This window comes from Argiope bruennichi, chromosome 6, assembly GCF_947563725.1.
Source record: "Argiope bruennichi chromosome 6, qqArgBrue1.1, whole genome shotgun sequence".
In the NCBI taxonomy this organism is placed as follows: domain Eukaryota; kingdom Metazoa; phylum Arthropoda; class Arachnida; order Araneae; family Araneidae; genus Argiope; species Argiope bruennichi.
The window spans coordinates 137,835,720-137,861,393 of record NC_079156.1 but is presented as its reverse complement, the minus strand read 5'-3'; the positions used below and the strand labels follow the sequence as shown (position 1 = coordinate 137,861,393).

The 25,674-nt window shown below is 32.0% G+C and overlaps 1 protein-coding gene across 3 annotated transcripts in view; it reads left to right on the top strand.

Moving 5' to 3' along the window:
* The window catches only part of LOC129971351 (acetylcholine receptor subunit alpha-1-B-like), a 152,353-nt gene extending 127,043 nt beyond the window's left edge, over nucleotides 1–25,310 (top strand). For all 3 annotated transcript variants that reach the window (XM_056085030.1, XM_056085029.1, XM_056085031.1), the window contains exons 7-10: nucleotides 8,989–9,310; nucleotides 11,389–11,582; nucleotides 17,087–17,392; nucleotides 18,428–25,310. In XM_056085030.1, coding sequence (XP_055941005.1) covers nucleotides 8,989–9,310; nucleotides 11,389–11,582; nucleotides 17,087–17,392; nucleotides 18,428–18,511 — 906 coding nt within the window. In that variant the 3' untranslated portion in view covers nucleotides 18,512–25,310. The remainder of the gene's footprint in view (nucleotides 1–8,988; nucleotides 9,311–11,388; nucleotides 11,583–17,086; nucleotides 17,393–18,427) is intronic.
* Nucleotides 25,311–25,674: the final 364 nt, after the last annotated feature.

The window sequence follows — 25,674 nt, the reverse complement described above, 5'->3', positions numbered from 1 at the left end:
GTAATAGGTATGCCTAACATATTAACTATCGAGGAGAAGTAATTCTGGAAATCGCAAAAAGTATGAAGGAAACTGTCACTATATAGGTATGAAAGGATGATTCGAACTTCACCAACGCTGTGATGATCTTCATGATGGATCTTGAGATTATGAATCAAGTTACATCTTCCCAATAGAAGCATCTAAGGCCAAAAGAAACAAGTCAGACCCACAGCATTGCCAGAGTCATGAGTGCCATCTTCTTTGACTCCAAGGGACGTGACTCAATATGTTTATGGAACATACTGCCCAATCGTTGTCATGAGTATTAATAAGAAATTTTGCAGTGTCTTCATAACACTGTGAAATAAAAAATGTGCCTAGTTCTGAGCGGCGGATATTTAAGGACTCTGTCACGATAACACATCGTCCATTTCCGCATTTCTTGGCCAAACACCACTTCGTCGAGACCACTACTCTTTTGAAGGGATTCCCACAATTTTAGTTTTTTCTCCAAACTGAAATACCTATGAAGAGAACAAGATTTCAGCCCTCCCCCCCAAAAAAAGCATCGCTTAGATTATGATGTATCCCACCAACTCAGTTTTAGTTTAATTATATCAACTTCTTGTTTTAAAGCAACACATGTGCTGTTTGTGAACGTACTTCGTAATTTTCTCATGACAGTCGATGATGACAGATGATATGACCGACACCTGAGCTGACATATCTTCTTTAAACTTTTGTGCCGCACTAAAGCTGGAAGCTCGACTTAGATATCGGATACAATATGCATCAGATCCACATAAGCGACATACCTTTAATGAAATCAGGCTTCGAATCTGGAGTCCTCCGAAATCCAGACCTTATCATTAGACTGCGCGAGACTAAATAGAAATACCAGAGAAAATTCAAAGTTGAAATAGAAATTCAACAGGATTCCTTTCAAATTTAAAATTATTACAAAGCATTCAACATTAAGAAAAAAAAAATGTTGAACTTTTTTTTTTAGTTCACAAATAACATATACTTCCCAAGCTGAGTATATTTTTTAATTCGAGGGGATAACTTGTTTAAATCGTAAATATAGATAAAGAGAGGGCAAAAAGAAGTAATTGGATCATAGTATCTATGAACGAATTTTCAAATTTCACTTGTAAAAACATTTTTAGTGAAAAATAATCATAAAGATAACAAGAATGGGTCTTTGTCTGGGCATCCGATGAAATGAATGTCTTTTGTTTCTAATGAATCAACTATTCTGAGTAAGATATTTTCTTTGATAATTATGAAATAAATTTCTGTTATTTGAGATTTGACCTCTCAAGTTTGAATTCGATGTTGCCTTTCCCGAAGTGCCTGCGCTGTGAAGATCACTTTTCTTTTTCTCTAACAAACTGTAGACTTTATTTTCTCTTTTCCCTCCGAAGGAATTATTATTCCTGTAAGGCTCCCAATTACATGCGTTTCATTTTCCACAGAAAACATTTTCTTATCTTTTATAACAGAGTGTCCCTAATTCAGAGACATTTTTTTTATTCACTTAGATAGTAGTCTAACAAAATTAAAGGATAAACACAGTTCTGTGAAAGCAATTTTAATCTAAAATGTCGACCCGTGATATTTTAAAATACTGTTTGAGTGAATACCCTTGAACTTATAATCAGACAAAATTACTCTTACATTTTAAAACCGAAATCATATTCGCAAATCGAAACGGAGAAATGAGTGAATAAAACTATAATTTGATAGGAAGAAATAAGAATTTCTACATTCTCTGACATACCGGGGGGCAATGTGGCCAATGTTGCTAGTTGGTTTCAGTGTGAATTTAAAGTTTTACCAAAAACAAGCCTTGAAAAGAAAGCTGCAGCGGCGCACTAAGCCAAATGAGTCCAATAACTGCACATTTTTACCTCGAAAGCTTCATAGGTGTTGTTACTAAAATAAAGAAATAATGTGTTATCGAACCTGATAGGAGTTTTAATGTCCTGCAATAATATATGATGAATTTTTTTCAAAACATCAGTAGTTCTTATACGAGTCAAAAGGGATTTCATGCACCTAAATGCAGAGAAATGGGGTAATTAATGGTTGAAATGCTTGCTTGTGATTATACTGTCAATGTTCAAGATCTTTTTTTAGAATTCTATTCATTCTCATATTATGGTTTTTGATGATAATTTCAAATTTTTTGGCAACATCTTCTAAAGTTCTCGATTTCTTCTTTTGCATTTAAGTGGTTTCAAATCGAAATAAATTCAAATCGAAATCATAAAAAAGGAGCTCTGTCTCTTTATCAACGCGTTTTTAAGTTGAAATAAAAATTAGTAGACGTAGGAAAAAAATAATAAAATGGAAATTACTTTTAGTCGTCATACTACCCGCAAGAAAATTATTCTATGAAATTTAAAATTTTAAATATAAAATCAAAAATTAAAACAAAATTCCTTTTGAAAACTTAAAGAAGACAGATAAATCTTATCTTCACCTGTTATGCATTAGTTTCAACGTTACTAGTTTCATCACAGTTTTAGTTTGGAATAAGAGTTGTAGTGCTACTGTTAGGTTTTTCTTCCCTTGTACCATTTTTAACTAAGTAGTTTTTTGGGTTTGCGGTTTGTGTATTTTTAGAGCAACCTATTAGTTAATGACACGGGGTTAACAACCTTTGCTGCTGTGCCTCTCGTACTATTAGCGTTCAAATCAAACCATGACACAGCTTTTTTCATTTTTATTCCATATGTGAGTTGAGCACTTTTCCCTTTTGTTTTAAATTTTTTAAAGCTTTTACGGATAAACCGCGAATGTTTTAGTTTTTTCACTGTACCTTTTTTAAAATCATAGATTTTGTGCAACTTAATTAAATCTATCTTCTAAGTTATTAAATTCCTTTTACTAAATCAGCGTTATTTCATATGTTGAATATTTTCAAGTAAGAAAATACTGAAAGTTTTTTATTGAAATTTTCAGTATTTCTTTTGAACAAAAGTAGTTCTCTGTTTTTGTAAGCCACAACAAGAGGCGATTCTAAAAAAATATAGATTTCGAACTACTTTATATTATGTGAAAAAAGCTGTGAACAAATAATATTATGTGAAAATATTTAACAAAGCTTGAAGGAGAATTTTAATTCAAATCAAATCTATACAAATTAAATTACTTGCATGGGATTCTTTTTATGACTTTTAATTTGAAATCTGTACAGTTTCAATGCATTTCTTTCTTTGTATGCGATACTGTGTATTGCGATGTGTTAGCATATTTTAGGTGCTTGTATATTTTAAGCAGCAATATCTATTGTTAAACACACTAAGTATCTATATAAACTACAATGGTTTTGGATTTTACCAATTTATTATTACTTTATTGTTATCATTTTAAAAGTTTCCCATTTAGTATTATTGAGTTATTCAGTGTATAAAGACCCCAGTCATGGAACGCTCCAAACTGCATTTTCGACAATTCATTTTTTTTAATTATTATTTGAAGAAAGCTGCGGCCTAAGCCCATCAGACACTGTTAGAAACATATGGTGATGTTGCTCCGTCATATCTCAATTATCAGGTGTTTTTTTAGCGATTTAAGAGTGGTGATTTCGATGTCATTGACAAAGAACTGCCTGGAGGATAACAAAAATCTGAAAACAATCAGTTGCAAGATTTATTGGACGAAAATGGGAAAAGTTATAGAAAATGATAGAAAATATTTTGATTGATGTACCCATTTTTCTCTATAAATGTCTTTTTAAAATGAAAAAAATGATAAAAATGCATGCAAGTACCTAATAATAATTGTATATTGTGATAAATTTCATCTGGAAGATATTTCTAGTTTTTCATCACTTAAGCTATCAAGTCTAGTTTCGTCAAAAAGCAAAAAACCACTTTTATTTGTATAGTTTTGTGAAATAGCCATTTTCATATTTTGTCTGTGTTTGAAAGTCAGCGAAAATTCAAATTATATCATTCATTCAGACTATCCACTCAGCTTGTAATATCTACACCAATGCAGTTAACTGAGATTTTCATAAAGCTGGCCATATTCAATCTTTCTTTTTCCATCTATATGAATTCGCTGGATACTGCACGCGAACCGAAAAACTCCATCCATCCAATCCTGTTTAGGTCAGCCCGTTGAACATAAAACCACTCCATTTGGTTTGAAGTGACTCTTCGGATAGAAGGCGCTCATTAAGAAAAAGTTTGTGCAAATTTTACGAAAAATTATTTTTTGTTAACATTTTAGTTAGAATTGTATCGAAATGTCAATACTTTTTTAATAGCTATGGAACACGTTATCACTTTGAAACGGCTTTTACCCTACATAAACATTTTATTTTTTAAAAAAAGCTTCGTTTTTTTAGTATACATTTTTTTCCTTCAATTTTTATAAACTTTGAGCATATTTTACGACAGAGCTTGTTTTAGCAACTGCATTTACTGTCTGTCCACGACAAGAATACTGCTAGACATTCGTCTATGTTTACGGCGGGCGTTATAGAAACAGGTTACTGTAGGAAGAGTTCATTTCGCAGAGGTAGAAATTCATTCAAGTTTCTTACATTGGCACGTTTAGCGCCAAAGTGGCGATATTTGGTATTATTGCATTTAATTCTTGAAAACAAATTTAAAAAAATAATTCACTCAGCTGAAAATCATTTGCATACTCGGAATATTGAAAATATCCGGCATTCCTGTCATATGTATACAAAGAACAAAACAAATCAAATAGAAAAACTGAATAAATATTTGTATGTCTAACGACTACACAAGAAGAAAAAAAAAATTAAGAAGTAAAATCATGCATGACAAAACATTAATCGTCTTCATTTCATTTGCTCTAAATTTATATAAGTTATTAATATCAAATTCTCCGCAGCAAACGCGAGGTAATCTAATTTAACATAATTAATCGTACTTATTTCATAAATTTTATAAAAGTGCTTTTATTTTGTTTTAAAGTAAAATGCTCATTGTTAAATAGGTTTGAAACCTTTCCAAATTTATATTTATTTTTCTGATGTATATACTATTTCCCGAAACACAAAATTAACGATTACCACACTATCAATTTTCAGATTTTTAAAAATCAAACTGTGATTTGTAACTTATTTTCAATATGCACAAGCTTTTTACAGCATAATTAATTTCGCAAAGTTTATATGTAAAAGTATTCTGAATTTGAAGATAATTCAAGTGTTCATTCATGCACGTGCCAGATGTCCCAGATTTAAAGGAACCCAACTAAATAAGCCCAATATCGCTTTACATTATTCTACGAAAAACGCTGTAAAAGTTTGTTTTTGTATTCCAGATTACCATTTATTCATTTCCCCCGGCTTGAAAAAGAAATACAATTATTTCAAAGAAAAAATTTTCTCACGAGCTGTCAATTCAAATAAGAGTGATAAATGAGCTTTTCCTTTCAATGTATCCTCGAAGCAATAAAGGATCCAAATTCCTGCATGCATTTTATCATTTCGGGGTTGAAAATTCTTCACTCCTAATGTTCTTCACATTTCTATTCAAAGCCTATCAATACCGTTTGAGAATACATATCTGCTACCGTTTTACTATCACAATCAGTGCACCTGAGTAGAAAGGAATCTCGTTAAATACTTTAATCCTTCTAACTCACATTAACGTGCATACAATTTTTAGATTCTTGGAATCCTAGTTAAGAAGGAAAGCTATTGAAACTACAGAGAGGCGAGACAACAAGTCTCAATAAATGACTATTTTTCTTTATTTTATTGAAAAAAAAGTAATGCGCTACCTATAATATAATATTTTTTCATACCATTATATAGTTGAATAATATTTAGCGATAAAAATTTAATAGAATTACTTCTTAATAATTGCATATACTCATTCAATTCCAGAAAAGAAATTAAATCGTTTTAATCTCTAAATATTTTCATATAGCATAATAGAATCACTATTTTGAATTTCAAAGTAATTCTTTTTTTTTAAACTATAAATACAATTTCTCATAATTATTATTTAACACTAAGAGCAAAAGGTTAAAACAACGGGGTTTTTTTCCCCTCCTCATTTTTTTTTATCTTGACAATGATTGTGATAGTAGATAACTAAATTAATTATACCTGTAGATTTAAGGAAATTACTCAATAATTTCGATGAAAATAAAATACTGAATTGTGAAATATACTTGTTTAAAAAATAATGGAATTCAAAGTTCCCTGCAAGAACTTTTTTTTAATAAATTTTCAATACACTTTTCAAATAAAAAATTCAAAATGAATGATCAATTAATTTTACTTATACAAACAGCTGAGTATAATTTGCTTTAAAAGTTTGAACTGTACATTTTTTTTATAAATATAATCTGAAATGGATTTCTATATTTTCCAGTTCCATATATCGATCAATTCAAAAGGCGATCTTATTTATGCTAAAAAGTTAAATTCTAATTTACGATAATTATTTTATTAAATTTTAGTTTATAACATTAAATAAAAGTTTTTGATCCAGAAAAAGCTATAAAAGTATATATATAATGATATTTTAAACTCTAATTTCAATTTAATTAATTTCCAAGGTTTTATCTTAATTTAGCCCATAGTAACTTCATGCTAAAATATTCTATTATTTCCTGATAAATATTAGAATCTATTGTTTCTTTCTTCGTTTCACTTTCTACAATTTAAAGTATTATCATAACAATTATAAAAATTAATTAATCAGCAATTAACTAACTAAATTTCATGCTTTAAATTTAGTAAAATCTGCAAAATAAATAAATAAAACAGACCTTAAAAAATAAGGACAATCAAAACTATGTTAAACTGAAACTTTTGATTATTAACACAAACATGAATGGTAGAAATCAAGAACACATTAATGAAAAAAATAGAAAATAATAACAATGTATCAGAAACAAAATGTATTAGACTAAATACAATTCCATTCTGCTATAATCTATAATTGAATAATCGAAAAGAAATAAAAAAGCAATTTTAAAACTCACTTTTTATTTATAAAATATATTAATTATGATTAAAAGAATGCAAAACTATATTATTTTAAAATGACAAAACTAGCAGAGATCGAGTGACAGTTGTGTAGTTTCTTAAAAAAATTCTGAATCACTGTCACATGATTCCGTTTCTTCTGAATCGGAATCCGATTCAGTACTTCCAATTTGAACTACCAGTTCGTCTACTACTTCCTCTAAAATTCCATCTTTTTCCCAATAAGAATTTTCAAGTTTTTCCACATGACGGCAATGAGCCTCCCATTCCTTGGAAGACACTCCGCCCAAAGCATCGCACAACAGATTCTGTAAGTTTTCTAAACTTAAGTCTCCTGTTATATTTCTCTCTTTGATGAATCTTTTGACTGAAGACGAAACGTATTCAATCGCATTTAAATCGCAATGGTAGGGGAGAAGTCGCAAGACATAATGCCCATTTTCTTTTATTATGCTGTCAATTTTATATATGATTTCTTTAGGGCGATTCCTATCAATTAGCGAATACAGTTCCGCTTTCCTCATTTTCATATCGCATTCTATTCCGTTATTAATCAGCCAATCGGTCATTTCTTTCTTCGTACTGTATTTGGTAGGTGTCGGATTTGCAACTTTTGTGTGATATGGAGCATTGTCCATGCACACGACACTTTTTGGGCGCAAATTTGGAATGAGTTTTTCCAACACCCATTTCTCAAAATTTTCATAATTCATTTGGCCATGATAATCACCAGTTTTAGTTGACGCTTTGTAAATTAATTGAGCGCCAGGAATAAATCCCGTGGACGAGCCAGCATGCACAATGATCAATCGATTTTTGGAATTTACATTTATTTCGGCTCCTGAAATTGTATCACTTTGCCAGCATTTTCTAAATGTTAGATTACTGTCGACCCACGTTTCATCAATGAAAACTATCTGGCATTTACTTTTTCTGTACTGCCTCATTTTTCGCAAGTAGTTGTTTCTCCAAAACACAATATCAGGTCTTTCGATGAGAAATTTTCTTTTATTCGCGCATTTCTTCCAGCGAAAATTCATTGAATGCAAAACTTTCCTCAATGATTCCTTATTCCAATGAAAATTGAACTTCTCTCTCAATACGGGAAGTAATTTTCTTAAAGAAGGCACTTTCTTTTGCTGGACGTAAACATCTTGAACTGTTTGACGAATAACACATTTGTCGAAGTCGTCAATTTCACAATTTCGGTCAATAGGCCTTTTACGGTGCTTTCCAGGAGTACTCAAAACTTCCGTTTTGTCCAGTGTCGAAACTTCATTTTTAATTTTCCTAATAGTGCCTTCCGACACTCCAGTCGCCTGAGCAGCTCTTTTCATGGCTTGTAGAAGAGGAACCTTCAAAGATTTTGCTGCAGCTTCTTCGGAGCAGAACTCTGCAACATTATGCACAATTTTACGTGCTTGTGATTTTAAAGTCTCTCCTTTCTTAAATCGAAAAGGCATTTTAAAGGATGTCAAAATTTACGAGACAAAAAAAAAAAATATTAAATAATAAAATGCAGTTAATATTAACCAAAGAAAAGATTAATAAAATATAAAAGAAATAAGTTAAGCGAATATAAAGATACGTGCAACTGCGATTAAAGCGAGAAGACGAATGAGCAATAGATTTTCTGTTATCGCTTCACATTGACGCCGAGAAAAAAAATACCCCCCAGACTTCTTTCCGATTCCACCCATTGAAAATGGATCATCCCTACCGCAACCTGTTTCTATAGCGCCCGCCGTAAACATAGACGAATGTCTAGCAGTATTCTTGTCGTGGACAGACAGTACACTCACTCGAGTTGCGTTATTTTGTATGCAGATGAGCGTTGCAATGATTAAGATTAAATTTTTCGAAATAACATAGGAACTGAGCAATCAAATGAAAAACACTGCAGCTCACCCATGTTTCGTACTGGACTTTCCAAGTCTTCTTTAAATATTTTGATCATTTTTCTCCTTGATCTCCTTTAAATGTTTGAAATAATAAAGGTCTCTTTTCAACAGGTGACGCTGTCTGCCGACCACGTGGATCTTTCCAATTTCCACCCCAACCCTGAGTTTCACTTAGAGGACGTCCTGCTGAGCCCAGGCGGCGGCAAAGCCCTGGCTTTTTCCTTGATCGTGCGGCGGCGTCCAGGACCACCCCTGCTCCGCCACGTGCTGCCGTGCTTTTTGGTGACGGGCCTTGCAGCCCTCACTTTCTTGGTGCCGCCCACCTCGGGAGAGAGGGTCACTCTGGCCATCGGATGTTTGCTGGCCTTGCTGCTGGTCTCCGTAGCCACAGGTGGGGGCCCTAGAGCATCGGCCCCACAATTGCCCTTGCTCGGTAGGCGATTTCAATTTAACTTTAATCATTACTTATCATGGTCATTTCTAGGTATGGCGCCATTCAATTTTAAATTTGATTGATTCTAGCATTCAATTTCACTTACCAATAGCATACAGTTAAATTCATTTTTCCAAGGATCTGACTAAAGAATTTCCCTCAAATTTAATCAAAATCGAAGAACACTTGGACGGTTCTTAGGATGATGATGTGAGCTACAATCTAGGATTCTCAGCGGGCTTCGTACCTTCTTTAAAAAGAACCAGAGATTCGTGAACTAGATGCCCGGTTGATCATCGATACTTAAGTAATGTCCGAAATATCAAGGTAATCTCGTTCGAATTCTGTTATAAACCTTTACACGCGTTCCATTCGGTGAGGTATTCAGGATTGAATATGTATGATTGTTTAAAGGCATATTTGTTGGAGTCATATGAAATTCGTCATTTTGGTTCTGTATGAATCAAACCGTACAAGTTTTTTTTAAAAAAAACTTATATTCATATGAAAGAATGAGCGCGCATTTATCGTTGAGTAGTCAGGCAGTATGCATCTAAAAGGTTTTTATTAAACATGCATTCGATCATGAAGGATTTTTATGAATTTGATTTAAATGCATAGATTAAATTAAATAGTCATATTCATCATGCAAAATTACGAAAGTTAATTCATTGCGAATTTTAAACAAATGTGCTTTACTTTTAAGAAAACTACCATTCGCTTGAATCGCTTAGTGATCTTTCGAATATAATGATAAACACTTCTTTCATTTCATGTGTTTGAAGTGAAGTGAAAACTTGAAATGTTTTTGCTGCTTGATTAGCCAGATAATAATTTTTTAGAATATTTTTTGTTATTTTTCCGAAACAAAATAACGAAAAGAAATTTTTCGCAAAAATTATTTAATTTATTAACTGTAATCCTCACCCTCACCGTTTATTTATCTCCTCTTGCTTGTTTCAATGGAAGTTCTGTGATGAAGCGCACATCATTGAGCGGCATGTTTGGGTTTAAAATCAAGGAAAGTGAAACAGGTGTTTGATTTCAAAAGTAATCTGAACTCAATTATTCTTAATGGACAAAGCAAATGCAAATTTATCTATAAAATCTATCTATCTGAATCTATAAAAATTGTATTCAGATATTCATTGACAAATTGCTGTAAGTATAAAATTTTGATAAATCCTCTGATTGTTGGAAAAAATAACACAACAGCCTATGGCAACTGGCGTCTTATTATACTGGAAAAACGTGAAAAAGAAAGATTTCTGAAGCCTGTCAGAGTATTTTAAGTCCCAAACATCCATTCTATTTTATGTTTGCGAATGTAAAGAAATTCTTCCTGAAAATGCATTTCTACCTTTGAAAACTGTATATTGATCGTTATTATTTCGCCGTTTTTGTAAAAGACCCTTACCCCTTCTCACTTGGAAAGAGTCACCGCAAGAATGTGCATACTCAGTACGAGGTTCCTCTGCTCGGAACCTCGCAATAACGAGAAAAGCGCAAAGTGTCTGTATAATAAGGTAGATCTACTCAAAATGGTACCTCGCAATAACGATAAAAGCGCATCGTGAAGCATGGAACACACTTTAATGGCTGTCAGTTTTGTAAGATCTCTTAATAGGTGGAAGTATTTTTCATTTTTAAGTCGCATATCTTGAAGGAGATCTCGCTGTCATGCGATGAAGTCATTTTTGTCCTCTGATGTTCACTCCCATTCAGAATTTTCCTCACAAACCGGTTTCATCAAAATAATTATTCATAAAGCATTTTGAAGAACAGCATCCCAATGCTATTTAGAAAAAGAAAAAAAAAACCGGACTTCTTCATTTGGGCACATTGCATGGGTTAGCATGCACTACGGGAAAAAATGGCTGTCATTTTATGCAACATCTCATTTAATGTTTAGGGCTTCGAAATTCGCATTCAGAATGTTGATCACTCTTATACAAGCATTAAATATTGCATTTTCTTTCTTCTTCAAAAGGTAACAAATTCGTATAAAATATGCTTGATAAATGCCTTTAAATTTAAATGGAACATAATTTGATTGTTTTGATGCTCCATTTTCACAGGTGTGTACCAGCTGTGCTGTCTGTGTCTGGTCTCCTCCACAGCCTTCTTGTCCGCGATGACCCTGGGTCTGCACTCGAAGGGTTCCGATGGAATCCCGCCATCACCCTGGCTCAGGAGGTGCATCTTGGGATGTTTGGCGCCTATGCTCTTCGTCCACCCCTGTCCCCCGAGAAAGGATTCCATGAACTTTCAAGTGAGAAAGTTGTTTTGATGCTTTATTTTCTCACCAAATATATGTGATAAAATATGTCTAAATGCAATGCAAAATTCGTCATGCCTTTTTCTTTTTCATATATGACTTTCCCTTCACCATAGAAAAAAAAAATTCAACTAAGACATTCGTAAAAACATTTTTAATCACTATGGAAAAATTTAAAATTTGCCCCTTCAAATAGCAGCAATAGGAGCACCGTGTCGCTATCTTTCAAAAGATGAAACGAAGGGCAGAACAAAAGTGGTGTCGAAACATCTTATAAGAATTGCATTTTCCATCTCGCAACAATTTGCCTTGCATTTTTACATTATTTAAAAATTTTTATAATAATTGTTAGCTTTTCTTACACTTCTATGTCACTTACAATATTACACTTAATATATGTCTCGACTCTGAGTGAAACAATATAAATTTTATGTTGCAATTATTTTAGCAATATACGATTTTCAAAACTTTTAACAATGCTTCTGATTTAGCAGAAGAACCAACTATGAGTTTTCAGCCGGGATCGCACAAAGGAAAAATTATTTTAAGTTATAAAATAAGTGGATGAAATCTAAATACACATAAACAGTAGAAATGCAAAAATGTCCCATACTAATAAAATATATTTTCTAGAATAAAGTGACGTGAAAATGGAAATCAGTTTTTGAAATTCAATTAAAACGCAAAGAAATTGAAAAAACAAAACAAAAAATAAACAGAAACTTAAAGGCACAACACTCCTGTGTGCAAGCTAACAGGGTTCAAGCAATATTATTTAAAACCAACAAAAACATGTTTCTAGTAAATAATAAGGTTATTTGAAAATGCACATGTTTAAAAAAATGGAAAGTTCTGTAACAAATGATGACAGTTGCACAGATTTATATTTACACTCGGAATTTTAAGAAGTGTCCACCTATTAACTATTTTATGCCATTCTCTTTCCCACGCTTTAAGATACATACTGAGATGTGCTGCTTTTACTATCTCTCCTTTTTCCCTCTGAATAAGAAAAACCACACTACTGCATTCATTCATTCATTTATATCAATGCACTTTCACAACGGCAGAAACGTATTAATGCTGCACATCAATGCACTTAATATGTTAATTGGGCTTTTACTCCGTTTTCTTAAACTAACAACAGCGACGCTGGTAATCAGTTTATCATTTGATTGTCCGTGTTGCAGATCATTAATGGATTAGCAATCAATGGCGTGATCTCGATGAGGTCATAATTGCCGCTTCATATTTGTCTGTTAATTAGAAAACTAGGCATTTTTAAATTCCAATAAGTGTTTTTTTTTTACTTAAACTTTGCACTGCACATGCACATTACATGCAAGCTCCAAAATTACAAGCGCTTGCATTTTATATTATATGATATAAACATATTCAGACTAATAAATCTATGAACGTAAGAGAATTTTCTTCCTTGTTAAACAATATAAAATGAAACGCAATATAATATAAAAAAAACAATATAATATAAAACAACTCTTAAAAATATAATATAAAAAAAACTTAATACACTTTCTCCCCTCCCCCCCCAAAGAACAGCATTTATTTCATTTGTAAAAGCGATGCCGTTATTGCTGATCTAATTGTTTTGATTGCTCTTCCGTTCTTCTTTCATTTCCAAATCTTGTTCACACATGAAAGTTAATTTAGATTGACTATCAAAACTTCGTAGAATTTATAGATTCTTTGCCATTTTTTTTTTTCATTTATTACATTCACTTCATCGAGGATCCATATAATTGCAACTGAAGAATCGTTTTTGTGCACAGCTCCAGCTTACTTATAAAAGCTAACATTTATTATAACTCAATACTTTTTGAAAAAACAATCACTTTATCTATTGTTTCAATATTAGTACCTCAGATTGAGTGTTCGGAAACATAATATGAATTTAGTAATAATGCTCTGCAAGTTCTTGTTCTGCGCTCTACATAGTCGTCATTCTACACTCTAGGATAATGACTGTGGCAATGATGCCCTATTAATGATCCAAATGAACATCTGCATATCAGTGCCTATGGTTTAGGATTTAAATAAAAAGAAGTGGCGAAAATTTCAAATGTTTTAAGGAATATGACATTAACAATCTAAAAATAAACTGCACTACTATAAAGGATCGCTACTATTTTTGTAATTTGGGAAAAAAAATTATTACTATTTTTATAATATTTTGTAATAAATATCATCTTTGTAATTATGCCAAAATTGAATTCAATAAATTTAAAATATTGTTTTAAAAAATAGATAATTTAGAAAAGAAACTGAAAATTTCTTAATATTACAAGAGGCGTTTAGTATGCCAGTGATGCTACAATAAACATCTGATATTTTAATTTGTTAAACGTTTTGTTTTATTTTGTTTTTTTTTTCTTACATAAATTCTAGAACCTTATTTTTGCCGCAATGATTTAACTTATAATTATTTGTATATCCTTCAAGCACTTTTCTTTATAGTTTGTAATGAATGTAAATTCTATTGAATGTATGATGTAGGAATATTAAAACTAGTACACACAATGAGAAAAAACACAGCTCGTGTTTAAGCACATGTACAGATGTTTGATAAATGTGTCAAGTAAGAAAAGGAAAGACTGGATAAACTGTTTTTGATTTACTGTCAAATAGAAAAATAAGATGACATTCGCATTTTACAGTGAAAATTCGGCCAAAAAATATTTAAGTACTCAGTAGAAATAAATAAAAAAGAAAATTATATTGGCTCTGTCAGTTTAAGGGAAATCAGCTATTCATTTAAAGCTTTCAACCATGGTCTTATTTGCTGTAAGAAATTCTTACGTGCATTTTTTTATATAACACGCGTATTCAGAAAAGTATCAAAAAATTAAAAAAATTTCTAATTCTTTTCCCGGCAGTTTTGTGTTTATAAATTGAAGAGTTTTCAACCAAATGATATGAAACTTATGAAAAAGTAACAAATTAACTTATGATAAAATTTAAATGTCATTTTGTAACTATTAGAGGAAATATTAATGTTTTAGTAAATAAGTCTCAACTGTTTCGTGCTCGAAATACAGGATATTTTTCAGTTCATCATTTCAAAAATTGATTTAAATTGAACCATTTTAAAATTGAGAAGATATAGGCGTTACAGAGAGTTAAATTTCAATTGCTCTGTAAGAGAAGCTATACTCTGAGATGTTTCCCAGAAACTGACATTCCCCTTTCTCACAGAGAAGCGATCGTCAGTAACAAGTGACGCCACCTCATATTAGAAATGGGCATATTTACAGCACAAGCAAAACATGAAGAGGCTCGAATTCTTTAAAATGTATAGTCATTCAGGTTATGCAATATTAAAATCCAAATGTTTATGCAAATAATAACGGGTAACACAATAATGTTTCTTTAAGATATATATGATACCAAATTCGAGTGATTTATATTATGCGTTTAATTTATGGAAGGATGTTTATCATATTTCTAACCTTTATATAAGTCAATATAAGTATTCGAAAATTTAAGTTTAAAGAATATCCATTGATGGAAAATAACTTAGCACCGCATTGATAGCCACGGAAATTCGATTTACTTCAACACCGATTTCTTTCTGAGTTGTTAGATTATTCGACTGGAATTTAACTTTTAAAAGAAAAAAAGATGTTAAATTTATGTCATAATAGTTGAGATTTATTTATTAAAAATGCTGGTATTTCTTTGAATATGATATGATTCTTCAATAACGATTTGTCAGATACTTCGCGAAATTTCTTATAATTCAATAAACTATGCCATTTGGAAGCAAAAATGTGCTGAAAATTTTGGATTTTTAAAAAAATCTTTTTTTTTTTTCAAATATGCATAATGTTTTGGGAAAATGCATACAATTATTGCTCACAGTGAAGAAAACCATTGTTGAAAGTGTCAAATTATTATCTGCTTTTTCTAAAAAATGGTAAGCCAAAATATTTCTTGAATTATTTGATCTTTTTCTTAAATGTCCTTGCGATTTATTAAATATTCATGGCAAACGTAAATGTTTGAAATGTATTCTTAATGTATGTATATTAAACCTACACTCTTTTTATCTGCGCTATATTCTAGTATTTCAAATAGGTTTTATTAGAGTCCTTTTTTTTTTTTTTTTTTTTTTTTGTCCTGAAAATATTTTAATACCACGGACTCAATTTTCAAAAAAATGAGCCACAACGCTTTTTTTTTTCAGTTTAACAAATCGTCGTTTTCAGAAGAATGTTTTTAAAATCCTCAGAGGCATACCATTTCAAAATATCACATGGTTACATGCATTTGGAAGAGATTGTCATAGAATCGGAAATGGCTCTTCTTCCGTGCCATTTTTAATATTCGCCACGTCATTTTCCATAAAACATTTATCCATCTTTTTTGTTGATATAATGGTATATTTTGCTTTATTTATTATTAGTTTATTTATTATTTTTGTAAAATTTATTTAGTTACGCCAATCAATAAAAATTTGGTTGTGTCATTTGTTCCGTTTTTGGAAACTGAAAATGTTGACACAAAAAAAAAAAAAAAATGTAAAACGCAAGGAAGGACAGTACACCGAAAAACGCAACATTTTGGTAAATTTTCATTATTATTGTATCACATATAATGAATAATATCTACATCACACTTTTATTTTAAGAGCCAAAATGTAGGGAATAGCAAAAATGATTTAGTAACTGAAACTTTGTGTTTTTTTAAAATTTAGGTTATTTAGTTAAATAAAAATAATTAATGTTAAATTATTTAATTAAACATTAATTAAATAAATATACAAAAATTATCATTATTCTTACATTTAGAAGTGGGGATTGATTAAAAGAGAGGAAAGCAAAAAAAAAATTGCTTGAAAAGTTTTACCACATCGCTATCACAACTCACTTTTTACTTCTAGAAAAATGTGATTTTGAGCCGAGTAGATTCTTTTGAAATCCTCAACGCATTCTTCTAAAATTCGCATTGCATATCAGGAAGCTTCATTCTGTAAAAGAGGCTCTTTCAGAACGGTGACAGAGAAACTGAAAATGTTAATAGATGCAAAAGACAAAAAAAAAAAAAAAATGAATTTTAAAATGCAGTGGGAAACATTATTTAAAAATGTATATTTAGAAGAATAAATAAAAGTGAGAAAGTTAGATTATATGTGTGTTCACAACAGCAAGAAAAATCAAATCAGTGCATCAAGTTTTTTTATGTCAAACAATAAAAATTACTCTGCTGGAAGGACTGTAATAGAATTCCCCATGATTGTATCTGTGTACCTCATGTGACGTCCCCAATCAATTGCGAGGCATATATCATTTGAACTGCATGTTGTCTTAGGTTGTACTGTAGCAAAATTATAAGAGCATCAAAAAAAGTATTTGTTACGTATTCCAAAATTAAATTTGTGCAGTATATTTCATTTGAATTGGGTGAGTATCACTTGATCCCATTGTGCGTATTGAGTAGTTGAATCTATTTCCATGTATTTATTGATTATTTTTTTTCAGGAGGGAGACGATGATGAAAAGAAGAAAGGCAAGAGAAAGACCGTTTCAGGAGGCGGACCCCCTATCGAGAGGTACAGCTCCTCACCCCAGCTGCTGAGGAGGAGGAGTGGTACGGGAGGTGGAGGAGGAGGAGGTGCAGATACGATGCGGAGCAGCGCGGGAGGAGAGAGATCGTCCGAGGAGTTCGAAAGGCGTTTTCTCAGGGTGCTGGACAGGGTGCACGAGACCTTGGAAAGAAACGAGGCCAGAGACATGGAGAACGAAGGAAGGGAAGCCGCCAGAGAAGAATGGAGAAAAGTGGCGCAGGTGGGTGATGCTTGGAAACTTTGCAAGAGATTTTAGATAAGAGAGAATGGAGGATATTCAAGTTATGTTTATTATTCACTGAATGAATAAAATAGTAATAATAAGTCCAAATATGTCCATGACATCTTCATTCTATTAACGCCATCGAGATTTTCAATATGTGCATATTTTTTTAGTCCAAAATACACACTGTTTAAATAAAATATATGGGTTAAAAGTTAGGGTAAAATTATTTGAACCAACAAAGGTACAAGCTGAAAATAAGGCACAATATCCACCAGATACTGAGGGCTAGAATCTGAGGGCTAGATACTGAGGGCTTTGTCCTAAAAAGTGTTTGAAGTCTCACGACTCAACTAAACGATTCAACAAAGTATAGGATGCGTTCGGCTTAATCCTTCAAAGATTTATCATTTAAGTCCCAAAGCTGAATTGTCTTTTCTCCAACCACATATGAAGCTTATGTATCTAACATTTAAAAGATGTATTAGATTATTTTTCAAATCTTTCCTCTTTTATATATATATATATATATATATATATATATGGATTAGGGTATGCTGTATGGAAAGATCGTTTGATACAACTTGAATATGTATCACAATTAGAATTAGAAATTAATAGTGGAAATTGCCGATAAATATTTTTGTTTTTTACCCCCAATTTGCTGATTATATTACGTTCTTCATTTCTAGAGAGACGTTGTCTTTTCTTATTTTTTTTATTTGCTTTTCTAAACTGGGCTTCCTTTGATCAATTTACTTTCAATCCTTTTGGCATTGACTGATGTCTGGAGAATAAATTCGTTGCAAGGCAAACCTGCTAGAAGAACTATTGCAAAAAATAAAAGTTCTTCTGGTAATTTTGATAATAACAAATAACTAATTTGTTTTTTATTTATAAGTGTGTGTATTCAAAAGTTTATCCAGTACATCCATAGCTCCTTTATTGTCATTTCATACTCCGAATGTCGTTTCAGTGTAAAAACGCAAAAATACAAACTCTTTAGTGACGGCCGGTCCCTTTTCTCTGCAGGTCACAGACAGATTGCTGCTGGTGCTGTTCTCGACTGGATCCATGCTGGCGGCGGCTCTTCTTTTCGCTTTCGCACCCCTTTGAGCGATTTAGTTGTATCGATTCCAGAGACATTTGATCAGAGAAGAAGGCGGAGACCACACTACTGTTCTGCAAAAATATGGACTCGAACCGACCCAGGTCGGAAAGCAAGCCAGTCCAGCGGACCACATCACTGGATGCGGAGCTGTAGTATGAATGGGACATGGTAGAATTGTGTTTGGGACAGGGGCGAGCTCAGTGGCGCAAGCCACTGGTCATTTTCCTTCATACTTCCCTATCTTGTAGCCATAGACTTGGAGTGCACGAAGACGGGTAATTTCATCCAAGCATCGTGCCATGTGAAACGGGGGACAAAAAGAAAATCTCAGAACTTTACACTTTTTGGATGTCATTTTACACTTTTTAGATGCTTCTACCATTACCATTCAGATTATCAGGCGAAACAACAACATTGGGGTGCATTTTTACCACATACTTAAAGAGTTCTTTAAGGTTTTAATATGAGTAGCGAGTTGCGGTCATTAGATCGATTCTCTCCAGGGCTACTTGTGTGCGAAGCTCTACTGCCATGATATCAATTCAACTTTTTTTTTTTCCAATTTTTACCTTTATCCAATCTTAAAAAAGTGTGAAAATTCGCTTCATGCTTAGCTCAATATATATAATAATCGATTGCTTAATACATTTATAGTTCTATGATCTAAAATATTAAAAGAAAAATATATGTAGGAAATATATTTTCTTATCAAAGAGATTTCCGAATTGTATCTAAGAATGCAATTTGTAATAGGGCTTCTCGTCGCGTGAAAATTCATCCACTCATTATTGCTTTGCCTGTAACCGGGCTCGCATCAGACCCCCATCGTGAATCGGAGAACGGACTCCATCCAAAAAGTTGCTGCTGTGAACGCCATTTTCTGAATGAACCCAAGTTCTTGGACTGCGAATTATTAAATCTTCAATCAAATGGTACTTCGCAAGAGATGAAGTGTTGCATTCTTAAGTCATAAATGGGTTGAAGTACTTGATAAGCTCACCATAAAAGTGATCTGAAATTTTGAATTGGCCTTTTGACGGATTTGCAGTGTCTGCCATCGCATGTTTCATGAATGTCTCAAAACGGGACGATTATCTAAATAATATCAAGCATCTGAAGTCTTGGGAATCTTCCACCCAAAATTTCTTTTAAATTTTATAATTACGAATGATGCAAAAATATCACAGCTAAAAATCAATATAACTGTTTTCATTTAAAATATTAATTTAGAGAAAGTTTTCGATTATGAAAAAAATGTGTCTTTGAAAAATGTGTCCCTGAAAAATGAATCTCTGAATTCATATGATAAATTTCTTTTGATATAATTCTTCTAATAAATAATAATCTATTCAATGAAAAAAAAATTATCATTATTTTAGAGCTTTCAATATTTTTAGCTATTCCAAGTTAATTAATTACTTTTTAATATTGCAAAATAAATATTTTTTACTTTTTTTTATAAACAATTTCAACTGTTTATAATTTTTTTATAAAAGTATTAAAATCTCGGATGATAAAAAGATATAAAGGTAGCTACAATATTCGATTGCGAAAAGAACTGTCGATAAATTCGTTTTTCTTTTCACTTTTGAAATATCTAAAATAGTTTTAACGAAAGTCCGGACTTTAAAATTCTCCAAAAGACCCACACAGTGATTAAATTTGTCATTTATAGATTCTGATGCATCTGTAAGAGAATTTGACTCGTAAATGACTTGGGGGAAAAACAATAGTAATTATTTAACTATGTTTTCTCTATTTTCTAAGTTTAATCGAAATTAGAAGCAGATGTAATCACAATTTGAGTTTCTAAGAGAGGCCAGATCACCGTCAATAATATCATGCGTTTCTAAAGACGTGTATTAAAATTTTGAAAAGAGCTCCGTGAAATGAAAGAAGCTTCATTTGGAATGCCCGCAGAATAGCAGTTGCCGGTGTTTAATCCTTCTCTGAACGAGCTCCAAGTTTTATAAAGGGAAGCAAATAAGAGTAAGAAATTCAGGAAAAGGCAATCTAAAATTTAATGTTAAAATTAAATTATATCACTTTTTTAAAAAAAACTGCTACTTCGTCAAATAAAAAAAGGCAATATGGGATTCATTTTATTAACCAGTTATTCAACTATTTAAATTCTTGAATGGTAGTATTTAGTGTATTAATTTTCACTCAGTTTGTTCTTTAAATTAGAATCTGTTCAAATATATCATTTGCACTATGGCTATTAAAAAAGTGTCAGGATGAATCCGTCCTCTTGCGAAGGCACCTAAAACTGCAGAAAAGCTTTGGAAATGTATCGTTGGCTTGGCATTGAATATTTCAAATGGAATTCTAGATGGCAACTTTTTGGATCAGGATCCAGACCCCCACCAACCGCTGAAGCTTAAGCCTCTCACCGAACCGGTTCAGTGAACGGCTCCCCATTGCACTTCAAATGAGTAAAACTCACGGTAGAAAGTCTATAGGCATGGAACAAATTTATAGTAGAACTCAGTGTAGGTGTTGTAGTGTTTCCAGATGCTGACTGCCACGTGTACAATAGAAATGGCATCTATTTCCTATAAGATTCCTATTGTTATTCGAAAATTTATATGATGTGGTGTTTCTGTCTTGGGACCTAGAGAGTATGTTTCCCTCTACCTTTACTTGCTCTCACCAACCTGTTGAATTTTACGAGATTATTCTAGAGACTGTATAGATAGATGGCTATCACAAGCTATGGGAGTCCTTTCTGAGTCCCCCATGTGATACTTTGTTCTGTGGGAAAGATTCTTCATCGGCTTATTTCATGCCATTCTTTGAGGAAAGATCACGGAGATAGGTTTCCTTGGATTATTTGTTATGTAGATTAATTTATTACATAGATTGATTTTTTTGGTACTTGCAAAGATGAACAACATTCCATGAACCATGTTTAAGAAAAGATATCATCTATTAGAAATAACAAATTTCTGTCATTCATTTTTGCTCTTTGAAATGAGCATATAAAATGTAGAGGCAGTTCAAAATGAAATACTCATGCTCTTTTTATTATTGACAAAGAGGTAATCTTCAGGAAAACGCTCGTTCTTTGATGGCATACGTTTCAGGATACGGGGAAAGAAGGATAAAATAAACTGAAAAATGAGTTTCGTAAAATTTTTTAGAAAATAATTATGGATGATTTTACTGAAATTTTTGAAATTTTACTGAATTGATTTCACTGATGATTTTTTTAAGAAATGGATGATTTTACGGTAATAATGATATAGTAGGTCAGGTAGAAGAAAATAAGAGCAGTTTTATCTAGGAAAGGAAACAATACCATTTATTCTAGCTACACTGTTTAACCAACATAAGTAGAAATGAAGACAAAATACACACATTTGCTGTTAGGGATTTTAACAAAAACAACAATAATTGTGATTATGATATTTGCAATTTAAGATCTTTCTAATTTTTCAACATTAGGATTGCAAAAGATGTAATCAAAATATAGATAAATAATTTTTAGAAAATGGATAAAAACAGTGGTAGTTCATGTAGAGGAAATGTGTGGGAAGGGGGGTGAGTACTATAATTTATTGGGGAATATATAGTAAGTTTGCTCTTTCTAATTAATCTTGTACAATTTAATTACTAGTCAATAAAAAATATTAAACTTTTTCACAGGATGTAGATAAGTTTAACAAAGAAATTAACCTATAATTTTTAACTAGATTTAATTAAAAAAATAAGCTTTAAAATGAACAGTTTTATTTATTTCTGTAAAGATTCATTATACTATGGATCAACAATTAAATAGTTAATTAAAAAGTAAAAGCATTTTTTATTTTAGTTATTTTTCTAATTTACAGCTTTTGAAATGTACTCATTATTATAAATATTATAAAAATAATGAAGTCATTTTTTTTCACAAATTCGCTGCCAAGTGGCGTCACAAGTACAGAATCAGCATATCCTTAAATTAATTAATTAACTGATAACTGAACACACTGAAAGGAAATTTCATTCTCCAAAGCATGCAAGTACACAAAATTTTGTAGCTCTCGCATATCAGGAAGAGAAGGGAAAATGGATTCCAAATTTCCATTGTTACGAAGATGAAACAAATTAAATAAAAATACTTTGAAAAACAGAAGTTTTGGGGGGAAATTATAATTCTTTTCTTTTACAATAGTCATTCCCATTTCCATTCGAATTTACCTCATACGCATGAATCAAATTGACATTTGTGAATTTATGACAATACTTGCATTTACAATGTGTAATTAATATAGACGTCACGACTCTTTTTTTTCTTTTACTATTTTTGTCTTTCAAAGACTGTTTGCATCCTTGAAATGTATGCCATCATGATCTGGAAATGTTTTACATGCTCCACAGTACGCCGAAAAGGGATGCTATAATTCTGATAAGGAAAGTAGGCGTAACTTCAGAAAAGGGCACAGAAGTTCAAGAGATAAATTACTCCTTATTGTGGCGATTCATTAATTAAACATCTTAACGAAATATTAGATTCGTAAACCATTGTTTTGAATTCTGAGTGCTACTTTATATAAGTTAGTAAAAAATCAGATGGTTTCAACTCACGATTAATTAAGAGCTTTATTTGAATGATATAATCAAGTACAAACAATCTGGTGACACCAAAGCAAGTCTATATACTCTTTTAAATGTAACAACTTCATCATTTAAAATATTTTTAAAAATTAGATTTATACATTTATCACGAAGCAATGTACCGGTGGATCTGTCGGGTTTTAATATCGTTAACTCCCAATGATTGTCACAATTCGTTGAATCCTATAAAACAAAATATTGATGGTTTTCTTTGAAGAGAGATTTCAAGGCCAATTTTACGAGAGGCTTTCTGTAAATTATTTTATGCATTATGAAATATATATTAAAATAATTTTAAAAGGACAATATAAGAAATAAAATGACGTTCATGATGCTTTCATAAAAATTGATTTTTAGACGTTTTTCATTACGATGCAAATAGTGCATTCTGCATGCATTTTTCTCATCTTCAGTCTAATTTCTATTTTAAATTACGGCAGTTGAATATTTTTACCGAGATTTTTTTCTATATCAGTCGTTGAAATATTCTGTCGGATAAACTTAGTGTTCATGAAACAATCTTTATTGAGTGAAATCGTTCTGATAATCTGTTATTGCGTTCTTGCTGAATTATTTACAAAAGACAAAATGCGTGTCAAATGTTTTATCTAGACAATATCAATGCTTCTTAGGAAGAGTACAATCATCATTACATTAATTTCTGAACAGGACCACTTAGGCTTCTGAGCTTTAGAGAAAAGAAAACATATTAAAAAGGCAATCCTCTTTTAACTAGAACGTCTCGTATCGAAGACGAATGCTCAACTGCTTAGCGTTACACCTCCTGTCAGGGTCTCCGAGAATCAATTAAATGGTAGTTGGTGTCTTTCTTTCTTTAACTTTAAATTTGTAGCTAGAATGTATGCCTTTATACCCGTTTCGCTGTTTTTGGTATATATAACCTCATGTGCCAAATGGTCGTGGATGGTTCCACACAAAGCTATCATATTCACTGAATTTTAAAGATAACAGTTACCATCCTTGTACTGCCATATATCAGTAAAAAGCACAAATAGACAATAGATAATGGCTCTATTGCAAAGCTCAAGTTGAAAAAGTGCAAACACTACAGAATCCGCAATGATACAATTATGAATCCTACTAAATTGTTCACGTGCTCTTATATTTTTCTGCGTGCAGTTGTTTCGATTTTATACTTACGGGCAGCAGCTAAAAGGCTGAGTGAATGTTTATCAAAATGCAATTTTGTCACTCATTTTTTAAATTATATTGCTATATTGCGCCAGGTCACGACAGCTCTTAAACAATAAAGAAAGATTTGTAACTTTATAGTAGACACATTATCTTTCTACACGATAAACCATTATAAAATATTTAAAATAAGTTAACTATGAGGGATATATTCGCTGTGCACTTCGAAAATCATGTTGTAGAAAAGATTTCTTTTTCTTCTCACAGATACCTAGATGGCATTTTGTATCTCACAAGCCGGCGAGCTGCTGTTCTAAATCTCGACAGGAAGACTACTCCCGAGCTTTTAAATAATTCTAAATTTATTGGAATAAATCCGATCTTCTAGACATTTTTATGTAAAAAAACTAAAAGGCTACATCGACATACCAGTCGCGTTTAATGAGTGGCCAGACTAGGATTAAACTGTTTTGTTTCACTCTGTACCTTTTAATACGAATTTGAAATTTTTAATATTCAATACTTAAAATATAAAGTAACTGAATACATATAAATTTGCTATTCATTAGCCAATAATATCGTAACTTCTGGATCAATCATCGCTATCTAAGATTATTTTCATGATAAATTCTACTCAAGAGACTTTGGGTATCATTTTATGCATCGTAAAACAATATTCGAACAGTGACAAAACATGTTAGTAACAGACGAATTGAGTTGATAAGTACAGCTCCAAAACTGAAATGATTTCAAATTGTTCTCCCTCTCTCGGAGACCCTGCATTCTGTACACACCTTCGAGCTTAGATTATTTGAGATTTCTATCGGAAGAGTTAAAAAGGGATTCCATAGATGCTCCACTCGTGTACTCAAAAACTGGGGAAGGAACCCACATGTCATAGAAACCACCTGTTGTCCAGATGTCAAGTGTGTCTCGAGCAGCGACCGAGACCGCCAAACGTACTCTGCGCACAATCCCAGATGCACTCAGTGCACACTCCCTAGACACCAGAGAGAGTGTACAGCACTCCCAAATAAAAATTCACTCTTTGAACACGCCTCTGTCTGCTTATTTCACACATTTAACATGCCATCGGAGTAGGTCATAGTACAAAGCGAACTGTGCCTTCTCTGTCATTCTACAGAAAAGAACAAAAAACGTGATGCAGGTACTGTTGAACAGTTACTTCCTTTTCCGCATTAGGGTGTGTCAAAATTATTTCTCAGAAATTCAAATACAGAATTAAAATATACAAATCATTTAAGAGTGATTGTTCATCTTTAGTGGCGATGCAAGGAATAATAAAAAAGCTATGATTTCTCAGACAGAGTGATGATCTTAAAGATATACATGACATTGTAGATGGCGCTGGAAGACCAAATCTTCTGTTCACGAGCAGAGATATCTGACTACGACA